Below are 13,076 nucleotides of genomic sequence, written 5' to 3' on the forward strand. Positions count from 1 at the left end.
CTAAGAGACACAAATGAAGACATCAGTATTATAGGGTAATCCATGTGTACTAACAGTGATTATACAGTATAGGAATCTCTAGTTAGACGGAGATAACATCTCACCAGAACTGGGTATACACAGGGATCTAATGGGTACAGTATAGAGATTCTATCTGGGGGGATTTGGCACATTGAATGAAATCATGAAGACCTCCTGACATTGTGTAAATTTTCTGAGGCCAAGCAACATGAAACATAATAACAATGTTTTACTGAGGCCAAGCAACATAATAACAAAGATTTACATAACAATAATTTACTGAGGCCAAGCAATATAACAAAGATTTACTGATGACAAGCAACATAATAACAAAGATTTACTGAGGCCAAGCAACATGATAACAAAGATTTACTGAGGCCAAGCAATATAACAAAGATTTACTGAGGCCAAGCAATATAACAAAGATTTACTGAGGCCAAGCAACAAAATAACAAAGATTTACTAAGGTTAATCAACATAAAACATAATAAAGATTTACTGAGACCAAGCAACATAATAAATATGATTTACCTAGGCCAAGCAACATACTAATAATGATTTGCTGAGGCTAAGCAACATAATAGCAATGATTTACTGAGGCCAAGCAACATAATAACCATTGTTGATTGTCATTAGTTGTAAATGGTGTTTTAGTTTTGAGGTCATTTTAGAGGAAATGTCCCAATCTCCTGGGCTTTATTTTTGTTTCTGATTCTATATATCTTCATCCCTCGGTTATTTCTGTTACTGTCAGGTTATTTCACATCATTTGGTTTTACTGAAAATTTTATGCAAAAAAGCTGTTTGTTTCCTGAAAACTTACAAACTAGATTGCAATTTTCTCTATTTCATGTTTCTTTTTTTTTTTCTGCAAAGTAAGTAAGACATTATTATATACATATAAATTACTAAAGTAGCTAAAGTAGCTAGATGTTTACCCAGTTTATGAAAGCAAAATTCTTAATTAATGGAAACAATTAATAGGAAGCTTATTGTCATTTTCTAGATATATTGATATTATGTATTTTGAAAATGCAGATTTCAATCTGAAAACATTGTACAGTTATGATGTATATATGTATGTCATATATGATGTTTATCATTTTTGTTTGGCCCAAGATATGGTAAATTATAAATCCTGAGCTTCATTAGTCGAGCTTCATTAGTCACATATACCTGGTATGTAAACAGCCGTTGTAATAGATAATACATGAGACTGTAGGACTAGACCACAATGACAAGATCAAGGGAACCTACCTATAGTATATTTTATACACATATTAATTTTATTTGGCCTGAGGTTTGGTAACTAAAACAGTTGTACACAAACTTCATCGGAAATCATGTCAGTGATTGTTTTCCATAAATATGCTAGCTATACAAGCCGGGGAGAAGTTTATAATCTAGTTTGTATAGTTAGGTATTTCTATTATTATCTACTTGTACGTTATCATTCTTGGGATCAAAATTTCATGATGTCATTTTCTTATCATGTTTGAGATAATTAATATGCATTTGTTAATTGTTTTAAGACAACATGATTAAGGCAGATTGTTTTTAAGCAGCCAAATCAAAACGAGTACTTCTATACTTAAACAATTTAAATTCCGACACAAAGCCTAATCCACACTCAGTGTTTTAATTCTATATAGTTCTAGTTAATTTCTAAAACTAAATCTCGCTAAAATTGACTGGAACACAAGGGATGTGTGGGACAAAGCCAGAAAACTAAAATTTAATTGGCTGCACATTTTAAACAAAATATCATAATGTGGGCTGTTTACACTTCATCTGACTGGTTTGTGTTCTGTCCATTATACATCCATCTGTCTGTCCAGCAAGCCACTAATTTATGATAAGTACTGAAAGGATATTTCTCAGACTTCAAACTGGTAGGTTCTCGTTGAACCCTACTCCTACCCATTCAGTTTAGAGATTGATCAGAAAAAAATGGCTGAAAGGTATCATCTTGGATTCTAACAGTTGAAGTTTGTAATTGCTATTCCTTGAGAAGTACTGGTCCCACTGGAAGGATATTTCTCAAAATTCATTTGAAGGACTATGGCTCAGTTGTGCCAGTTTGCAGTTCCTTTATTTTGATGTCTATATGACCCGATATATCTCAAATTGCAATTGGAAATTGCAGGGATGCTGGGAGTCTGGACTTTTAATTTCTGTATTTAGTCCAGCTAGTTCCTTGAAAAGTATCAAATGAATGTTATTTCTATCAAACCTGAAATAAAGTTTCATTGTAGTATGAAAATTGCAAAACACTCTACAGATTACATGACTTTCAGTGACCTTTTCGAATCTGGTTTCATCCTTCATGCATCGGTCATCTTCCGTCATTACATAGTAGTCAACATTTTCACAAATTCTACTTCTCAAAACTCCTAGTATCCTTCCTGGGGTAAATACCAACCAAAATTGTAAATTATATAGTTTCCAACCCCAGGGACCTGAGGGGCAGGGCCAAAAGGGGTCATATTGACTGATATTCCAAAAATCTTCTTCTCAAGACCCAGAAATTCTCTCCATAGATTGAAGGGTCGGGTCTTAAGTTGCTTTATCAAAATTGTAAATTTCTTGGTCCCTGAGGTAGCAGTGTACAGTAAAAATGCCAAATTCTGAAAAATATGGCACATGCTTTAGATATGTAAACATTGCCAGTTAACCTTACATATAACCTCTAATAAAGTATATATATTTGAAATCTGTACAACATTTGCAATTTTAATAGAGCTCTGAAGGATAAGTAAACTGATATTTTCTGTGATTTTTAGAGCTGTGAATACCATGGTAACAGCTTAAAAAATTCTCAAAAATTGCAAAATATTATGATATTTGACCCAAAATGGCACAATTCTCTACACAATTTTTTTTCTGAAACCTATTTAAAATTAAATATCTCTATCCCAAAGACAGAATTAATCTTGTTTGGACATATGTTGTAAATTAAGTTTTTCCGCTATCTTACCTTTTCTGTGGGCTTCCATTTTGCGCTGTAGGCGAAACTAAATTTCCTGTGTAAACACACGTTCGGAAAATCCGGATATTTAAAATCCGGAACCAATTTATTGACTTTTGTTTTAATAAATGTGAAGCCTGTATGTACTACTTCATACTGGATATACCAATTATAGTGTACATTTATTTTTTCATTTTTTATACATATCATAATACAGGAGTTATTTGCTTAACAAAAAAATTGCCCATGGCCAGGCTGTCTTACTGTGGTGTGCTACCTGAGTCTCACATTTCACCTTGGGCAGGGGCTGAACTTTATTATTGGAAAATCACATTTTTCAGCATAAATCATTTCATTTCCAATGGAAAGGATTCAAAATTGAAAATTTGATACTTGTTTTGCAATTGCATCAATATTTACACATGTCTATATTGTATACAGGGTGCTTCCATACTATTTTAGAAGTTTTTTGGATGTTTTTGGAAAAAGTACTGCTGCATTTTAAGTGAATTTAGAGTTTGTTTAAAACGTACTACATTGACAAAGCAGGACAGACGAGACATGAAATTATTTGTAATTCTTTCCTGATTTTTTGTCTTGCTTATAGATACTCTACAACTATAATAATAGGAAGATAATTGATCGAAATTCAACGCAAGTCTGTACTATACATGTATCATATATGAAGATGTCCATTTGTTTATTCCAGGTTGAACTTCTTAGTGTTAATGCTAAACATGCACAGTTCCGCATCATGCCGCGCTACAAGGTCAAGGCTGAAGGTGACACAGTAAGTTTTACCGCCAGTATATGATACAACGTACTAAAAGTATTGTTCATGAATGAATGATGTTTAAAAAGGACTGTAAAGAAAGGAAATGTTCCCCGAAATATAAGCTGTATCTTCACCAAATAGTGATGGGTTACTGCCACTTAACTTGTTACACAGAGTATTAGGGGGCTAAATAATTGACTGCTCATTTGGTTAGAGTGATGAATCACGTAACTTGAGGGGAAGATCCGAAGTGTGTCCATGGCTATGGTGGTTTGTGTTTCTCAGGAAGCTGAGAAACAGACCGCTTTGTGCTGTTGTAGATGTGTCTTTGGGAACTTTACCCTAATTGCCCTGGATATCATGTGACAGGCCTCGCATGTAATTCAGTGAGGTAGCCACCAACTACTACAAGGGAACCCCGCTTCAAAGTGACCCTAGCTGTTCACGGGGTGATAAACTCAACATCAAACATTGATAATTACTTAAACAAGTTTTGATATTGATACTGTACTTAATTAATCTATGACACTGAAGATGATACTAATTGTATTAATCTCCCTATCAGTGAACATTGAATCTAATGATTTGTTGGTAGATCTATATTTGTGATAATTAAGTGCTATAAGTTGTTCTGCTTGTGGAATACTGTAGAAATGGGAATCAATTGAAAGTAATATGTTCATTATATATGTATAATTTGCATGCAAAGACATTCAAATGTATTTGATTGAATATCCACAGGTACAAGTGGAGGACCAGATTATGTTTGAGAGTGTTAAGTCTGCTGGATCCTTCCTCCATGTCAGCAAGTTTCTCTTTCCTGGTCACTCTGTCTACCACAAAAGGTACGGCTCTCTACACACAGCTGTGTGAATGTCTGTCATGAAAGGTACACCTCAATACACAGCTGTGTGAATGTCTGTCATGAAAGGTACACCTCTATACACAGCTGTGTGAATGTCTGTCATGAAAGGTACACCTCTATACACAGCTGTGTGAATGTCTGTCATGAAAGGTACGGCTCTCTACACAGCTGTGTGAATGTCTGTCATGAAAGGTACACCTCTATACACAGCTGTGTGAATGTCTGTCATGAAAGGTACACCTCTATACACAGCTCTGGGAATGTCTGTCATGAAAGGTACACATCTATACACAGCTGTGTGAATGTCTGTCATGAAAGGTACACCTCTATACACAGCTGTGTGAATGTCTGTCATGAAAGGTACACCTCTATACAGACAGCTGTGTGAATGTCTGTCATGAAAGGTACACATCTACACACAGCTGTGAGAATGTCTGTCATGAAAGGTACACATCTACACACAGCTGTGAGAATGTCTGTCATGAAAGGTACACCTCTATACACAGCTGTGAGAATGTCTGTCATGAAAGGTACACATCTATACAAACAGCTGTGTGAATGTCTGTCATGAAAGGTACACCTCAATACACAGCTGTGTGAATGTCTGTCATGAAAGGTACACCTCTATACACAGCTGTGTGAATGTCTGTCATGAAAGGTACACCTCTATACACAGCTGTGTGAATGTCTGTCATGAAAGGTACGGCTCTCTACACAGCTGTGTGAATGTCTGTCATGAAAGGTACACCTCTATACACAGCTGTGTGAATGTCTGTCATGAAAGGTACAGCTGTGTGAATGTAATGTCTGTCATGAAAGTACACATCTAACACAGCTGTGTGAATGTCTGTCATGAAGGTACACATCTACACACAGCTGTGAGAATGTCTGTCATTGAAAGGTACACATCTATACAAACCGCTGGTGAATGTCTGTCATGAAAGTTACACCTCAATACACAGGCTGTGTGAATGTCTGTCATGAAGGTACACCTCCTATATAACGACTGTGTGAATGTCTGTCATGAAAGGTACACCTCTATACACAGCTGTGATGAATGTCTGATCATGAAGGTACACCTACTCTTACACAGCTGTGTGAAGTCTGTCATGAAACGGTACACCTTATACACCGCTGTGGGAATGTCTGTCATGAAAGGTAAACCTCTATTACACAAGCTCTGGGAATGTCTGTCATGAAAGGTACTGGCTCTTCTACACACAGCTGTGTGAATGTCTGTCATGAAAGGTACACCTCTATACACAGCTGTGTGAATGTCTGTCATGAAAGGTACACCTCTATACACAGCTGTGTGAATGTCTGTCATGAAAGGTACACATCTATACACAGCTGTGTGAATGTCTGTCATGAAAGGTACACATCTATACACACAGCTGTGTGAATGTCTGTCATGAAAGGTACACATCTATACACAGCTGTGTGAATGTCTGTCATGAAAGGTACACCTCAATACACAGCTGTGTGAATGTCTGTCATGAAAGGTACACCTCAATACACAGCTGTGTGAATGTCTGTCATGAAAGGTACACCTCAATACACAGCTGTGTGAATGTCTGTCATGAAAGGTACACCTCTATACACAGCTCTGGGAATGTCTGTCATGAAAGGTACGGCTCTCTACACACAGCTGTGTGAATGTCTGTCATGAAAGGTACACCTCTATACACAGCTGTGTGAATGTCTGTCATGAAAGGTACACATCTATACACAGCTGTGGGAATGTCTGTCATGAAAGGTACACCTCAATACACAGCTGTGTGAATGTCTGTCATGAAAGGTACACCTCAATACACAGCTATGTGAATGTCTGTCATGAAAGGTACACCTCTATACACAGCTCTGGGAATGTCTGTCATGAAAGGTACGGCTCTCTACACACAGCTGTGTGAATGTCTGTCATGAAAGGTACACCTCTATACACAGCTGTGTGAATGTCTGTCATGAAAGGTACACATCTATACACAGCTGTGGGAATGTATGTCATGAAAGGTACACATCTATACACAGCTGTGGGAATGTCTGTCATGAAAGGTACACATCTATACACAGCTGTGGGAATGTCTGTCATGAAAGGTACACATCTATACACAGCTGTGGGAATGTCTGTCATTATATGATATCGACATGGTTTTTATGGATATGTATATATCTGTATGTTACTAACTATAGGTTAATTTATTCAGAAATATGTTTTACATTTAAAAGTTCAGAAAGCAAGGGCATTGTTCTTACTTGTGTGAATATACAAATGAAGCCCACCCTGATTCTTATACTGATGGCGATCATATCTTTGATTATATAATGAAAGAGAAAATTTACTAATATCGATGACCTTCACATTGAACTAAACCAAATCTATAAACAGATGGGTGGGCTTATTAGTAAGCAAAGGCTCATCACTGGTAAGGTACAGCAGTCTACAGTAATATTTTGAATTCATTGACAGTCATGAGTTGAACCTATCTGTCCAGACAACAGGGTTTGTGGTATACCGTAAATACAAACCTATAGTGGAGGAGGAGGAAAGACTCAAGGTAAGTTAGCCTCTCTCTGAGTGTAGCCTGTCTAAACTGAACCCTGTATAATAACGACATCTATCTAAACCTCTAAGTCTCACTGGTCCCTTGTCTATCCGTGAACTGTGCATGAACTTTTTCATGAATTATAGTTAATAAACTGTACTATTCATGAACTTAAAATTCATGAACTATATGTCATGAACTTTCCATCTCCAATTCATGACAGTTCATGAGTGTCATGAAATTCGTGAATTAACAGTTCGCAGGAGCAAAAGAGACTGAAAATATCATTTCCATGGTGTTCAGTTTAGCCAGGTTACATTGTATGCTTTTATCTATGGGATATTTATACTATATTTGTTATATTCTATCTCACTGTAGTCAAGAAATAAAATGAACTGGTTGAGATAGGGATGTTTTATAACTTTGAAATGGTTCTTTCAGCCCCAGCACCCTTACCTGGTAAGTGCCTTGTTGCCTGCGCCCCTCTCACTACATGAGTCAGTTACACATTCATTCTTTGCTTCAGACAGATGGAATGGAAATATATATATCATTTCCATTACTGCCTAGTCACTTGGCCATTAAGGGATGCCAACCCACTTACTTTGACATGAAGGCGCACAAACCCACCCACTTTGCCATTAAGGGACGCAAACCCACTCTCTTTGTCATTAAGGGATGCAAACCCACTCTCTTTGTCATTAAGACACACAAACCAACTCTCTTGCCATTAAGGGACACAAACCTGATCACTTTACCATTAAGGCACACAAACTTAATCACTTTGCCATTAAGGGACACAAACCCACCCACTTTGCCATTAAGGGACGCAAACCCAACCACTTTGTCATTAAGACACACAAACCAACTCTCTTGCCATTAAGGGACACAAACCTGATCACTTTACCATTAAGGCACACAAACTTACCCACTTTGCCATTAAGGGACGCAAACCCACCCACTTTGCCATTAAGGGATGCAAACCCACTCTCTTTGTCATTAAGACACACAAACCCACTCTCTTGCCATTAAGGGACACAAACCTGATCACTTTACCATTAAGGCACACAAACTTACTCACTTCGCCATTAAGGGAGGCAAACCCACCCACTTTGCCATTAAGGGACGCAAATTTAACCCACCCACTTTGCCATTAAGACACACAAACCCACTCTCTTGCCATTAAGGGACACAAACCTGATCACTTTACCATTAAGGCACACAAACTTACTCACTTTGCCATTAAGGGAGGCAAACCTACTCACTTTTCAATTAAGGGACGCAAACCCAACCACTTTTCCATTAAGGGATGCAAACCCACTCTTTTTGTCATTAAGACGCACAAACCCACTCTCTTGCCATTAAGGGACACAAACCTCATCACTTTAACATTAAGGCACACAAACTTACTCACTTTGCCATTAAGGGAGGCAAACCCACCCTCTTCGCCATTAAGGGATGCAAACCCACCCACTTTGTCATTAAGGCACACAAACCCACCCACTTTGCCATTAAAACACACAAACCCACTCTCTTGCCATTAAGGCACACAAACCTGATCACTTTACCATTAAGGCACACAAACTTACTCACTTTGCCATTAAGGGAGGCAAACCTACTCACTTTTCCATTAAGGGACGCAAACCCAACCACTTTTCCATTAAGGGATGCCAACCCACTCTCTTTGTCATTAAGACACACAAACCCACTCTCTTGCCATTAAGGGACACAAACCTCATCACTTTAACATTAAGGCACACAAACTTACTCACTTCGCCATTAACGGAGGCAAACCCACCCACTTTGCCATTAAGGGACGCAAACCCACCCACTTTGCCATTAAGACACGCAAACCCACCCACTTTGCCATTAAGACACGCAAACCCACCCACTTTGCCATTAACACGCAAACCCACCCACTTTGCCATTAACACGCAAACCCACCCACTTTGCCATTAACACGCAAACCCACTCTCTTTGCTATTAGGGGATGCAGTCTGCCACTCTCTCTGCGATTAAGACACACAAACCCACTCACTTTTCCACTAAGGCACACAAACCCACTCTCTTTGTCATTAAGGGAGACAAACCCACTATCTTTGCCATTAGGGACACAAACCCTTAACAAACATAAACATTTGCGTATCAATTACTCATAAAGCAATCTAGTATTCCCTAATGAATTGTGACCTTGACTCATACAGTGTCCAGGGTTGTGGCTACATGGAGGTTTTAACTTGGGCGGAGGTCCGCTGGGTGATGGCATTTGTTACATATGTTCCATATATAGGGTGTAATGGTGTTAACTGTATTAACATCTTTTTACATCCCAGCTAATCAAGTCTATAAAGAAAAATACAAGAGCTACTCACTTTTTTAATGCATCAATTAAATATCAGATGTATTAAAATGTTATTTTGGTAAATTCTTTTTAAAGACAGGTAATTTGATTGATGCCGATACCTCTTCATTTACGAAAATCAAAAAATGAAAAGAAAAAAAAAGAAAAAAAGATAGAGCTCCAGTTAGGGACAGAGGAAATAAATGGTTCAGTAAATATATATGTTTTTTGCCTTTTTCATTACTGACCATTATTTTGTCTGCCTTGTAAATGTACCGTAATTTCTTGTGACAATTTTCAAGGAAGCAGTATTAAAATGAGGATCACCATACTTCATATAATCACAGGACAGTATGTACCACAGGTGAAAAAATAGAATTACCTATTAACCATTATACCCATTATAATACTACCTTTTTTCTTCCAGTCATGTAATGGGAAACATGCCTACATGTATCAAGATTTTTTCTTTAACATTATTATAATGGTATATTATTTTTACATTAGGAACTATTTCCATAGAGAAATGCTGGAACGTTCCTCCCATTAAGAATTGTAGAGATTTGATTTTGTAATTTCACACACACAGTTGTTTTGTTTGATATATTTACTTGATTGCCAAATATGGACCAACAATAGAAATCAGTTGAAACAAAGTAAAAAAAAAAAAAAAAAAAAAAAAGCAATGTTTTTACAGTGAAAAAAGTTAATATCCAGTTACATTTGTTATGATAAATATTTATTTAGATTGGAGAACCTGTTCGCTTCTTCCATAAAGAGATGGAGGCATACCTTGTAGCAGAGGGATTGTTTAATGAGGAAATTCAGGAGGATGGTGAGCATACCCAATTTGTTCCCCTGTTGAGTGTTCAGCTTGTCTAGCCCAAAATTGGTCTTTCTGTCTGGTATCAACATTTCTTTTCAGACAAGTTCTTCTCCGGTCCATAACCAAGAATCCTAATAATTGAGAGCCATAATATTGAGATTGTTAGCCATTAGCTTTCTCAGATGAAAGGTTATCAAGATTTTGAAAAAGGGCCTTGACCTGTTTGAAGATACTGTAGTAAAATCTTTTAACAACTTTTTGTGAATATTGGGCAATGGGATATAAATGAACCTGACACATTTTCAAGGTCACGGGAGCTTATTGTGCTAAAATCTTCAAATGATTACTTCTGAATAAGAAGCATATATAGGATTATATCATTTAACATGTAAGATACAAACTAGGGTGCTGAGTGATTAAGTTGTCCTGACACTTTATAACTGGTCCTCCACCTCTGGGTTGCGAGTTCGAAACCGGGGCAGTTGCCTGGTACTGACCGTAGGTCGGTGGTTTTTCTCCGGGTACTCTGTTTTTCCTCCATCTCCAAAACCAGGCATGTCCTTAAATGACCCTGGCTGTTAATAGGACGTTAAACAATACTAGAAAGGTTGCGTTTTACCTTGGGATCTACATCATTGACCTAAACCAGTTTAATTTTGAAAGTTGAATTTCACAAAAAACTTTCAACAATAAAAGATATTTCTTTTCAGAAAATGCAGATTTTATTCTTTCATATTTAAAACTATGAAAAATCCTTCTTTTAAAAACAAATGATAAAGGACGAAAGAGAGATGTTTGATAAAATGTAATTGTCCTATTATTTTTTTGACATTCGCTTCTCTATAAATGAGTACATTTGTTTTTAGTTGAGAGTAAAGATGATTGTTTTTTGTGTTTGGTTTCCAGTCCATTTGCGTGTACGTCCGATGGACCAGACAATTCCTAAAACCATGTTCCCCAGTACTGCCTCCATCACCTTTTGGCAGATAGAGTTACAAGATGGGCCTGTCAAAGGTAAAATGGTCATCTTATGTTCTGTTGAATAAGTATTTTGAAATTTTTTATTGTTCATTTATTGTCAGGTCATTTTTTCTCAACCTCAAAAAAATGTCCGGATGTATTATGATTCAGGTGGTATTCTGAAGTGGGAGCAGCCCATCAAGATTGTACACATGTGTAGTCGGAAGTATCTCGCTGTAGATAAAGCTTCAAATGAACTCACTCTGTGTTCTTCCCATACGGATCCCCGTACAGTCTTCAAACTACATGCTGTCTTCAAGGTAAGTAATATTCATCTTAAACAATAAATGATAGAACATTTATTGTATGTACCACTGCCCGGAGCTCAAAGTTTGAAGAGCTGATTAATCAAATGGAAATTTAGAAAAAAAAATAATAGGACTGTTCTAGATTACTTTCTCAAAATCTTTAAGTATAAAGATATTGTTTAGAGAAAGTTCTTGAATGATTAAGATCTTATGTGATAAATATACATGTATTGGATGATAAAGATCTTTGATGATTAAGATCTTATGGAATTAAGAATTAAGATATCATATAATGAAGATCTTGTAAAATTAAGATTAATATAGACCTTGTGTAATTAAAATATTGTATAAAAAGATCTTGTTCAGAAGCTGTTTATCTCTACTTTGTAGACTGAGCAGAGTGTCATGAAGGACAGTTATTGTAGAATCCAGCATGTGTCTACTGGCTTCTGGCTGCATGGCTTTATGGGTAAATTAATTAGAATCCAGCTTTTTCGGAATTGTGTGCTTTCATTTAATTTTTAGCTTGAAAAATTTTCCTTGCTCCAATTTTTAAATTGTTTATTCTGTAAAAATTCAAAATTATTAAAATGAATACTGAATACCAAATTAAAAACAAAACAAAAACAAATGATCATGAAAATGCTCATCATCAGTTTGGAAGTTATTACTTGAAAAAGAACAAACTTTTGCTGTGTATTTCAGATAAGTACATGAGTCGCCAGCAGTCTGATTCTTCTGACAATGGATCCATGACAGCACACAAGTGGAGTACAGCAGAGCTCAGAAAGGTATCTTCTTTTCTCTACATTACAGCAATAATTCATCAATTTTCAACTCATTCTGTTTCTAAAAAATGAAAATGAAAAATTGAGTACCACTGTTTTCTATGCAATCATCCATTATTTATTTTAAACTTCTTGGGAAGGATTTAAAAAAAAAATCCTAACCATAACAAAAAACAAATAATTTCATTGTTGATGTTTTTTATGAAATTTTGCTTCTTTGTTAGGTTTGTGTAACTTCATGACCAGAGACCATGACTTGTTTGTACTTGTAGGTTGGTGTGACTTTATGACCAGAGATAGTTGACTTGTTTGTAGGTTGATTTAAGCATTGATGTCATTTTTTTTTAGTTTCATCGGGGTATGAGACAAATTTTGTTTGCAAACTGTATGAATCCGCGTAGCGGATTCTTACAGAAGTTTGTAAACAAAATTTGTTTCATACCCCGATGAAACCAAAAAATAATTGACATCAATGCTTATAATTAATTTTTGAAAATGATTTTCTAATTTAAAACATGTTTTATGTACAATTTTACTGGTTTTAAATGGGATTCTTTTTCTCAAATCAATACGCAACGTCAATTGTCGTATTGTGACGTCACATTTTTCGCGCCATTCTCGGAATTTCTTTCATAGAAGAATGAGAAGAATTTTTCGACCAATCACATTTGAGTATTTACC

At 36.4% G+C, this 13,076-nt stretch overlaps 1 protein-coding gene across 1 annotated transcript in view; it reads left to right on the forward strand.

Moving 5' to 3' along the window:
• LOC117319416 (inositol 1,4,5-trisphosphate receptor type 2-like) overlaps nucleotides 1-13,076 on the forward strand; it is a 75,823-nt gene that overhangs the window by 14,333 nt on the left and 48,414 nt on the right. The window contains 8 exon segments of the mRNA XM_033874228.1: nucleotides 3,699-3,779; nucleotides 4,506-4,609; nucleotides 7,097-7,184; nucleotides 10,261-10,348; nucleotides 11,246-11,353; nucleotides 11,471-11,619; nucleotides 11,998-12,076; nucleotides 12,313-12,398. Coding sequence (XP_033730119.1) covers nucleotides 3,699-3,779; nucleotides 4,506-4,609; nucleotides 7,097-7,184; nucleotides 10,261-10,348; nucleotides 11,246-11,353; nucleotides 11,471-11,619; nucleotides 11,998-12,076; nucleotides 12,313-12,398 — 783 coding nt within the window.

This window comes from Pecten maximus, chromosome 2 (genome assembly GCF_902652985.1).
Source record: "Pecten maximus chromosome 2, xPecMax1.1, whole genome shotgun sequence".
Lineage (NCBI taxonomy): Eukaryota > Metazoa > Mollusca > Bivalvia > Pectinida > Pectinidae > Pecten > Pecten maximus.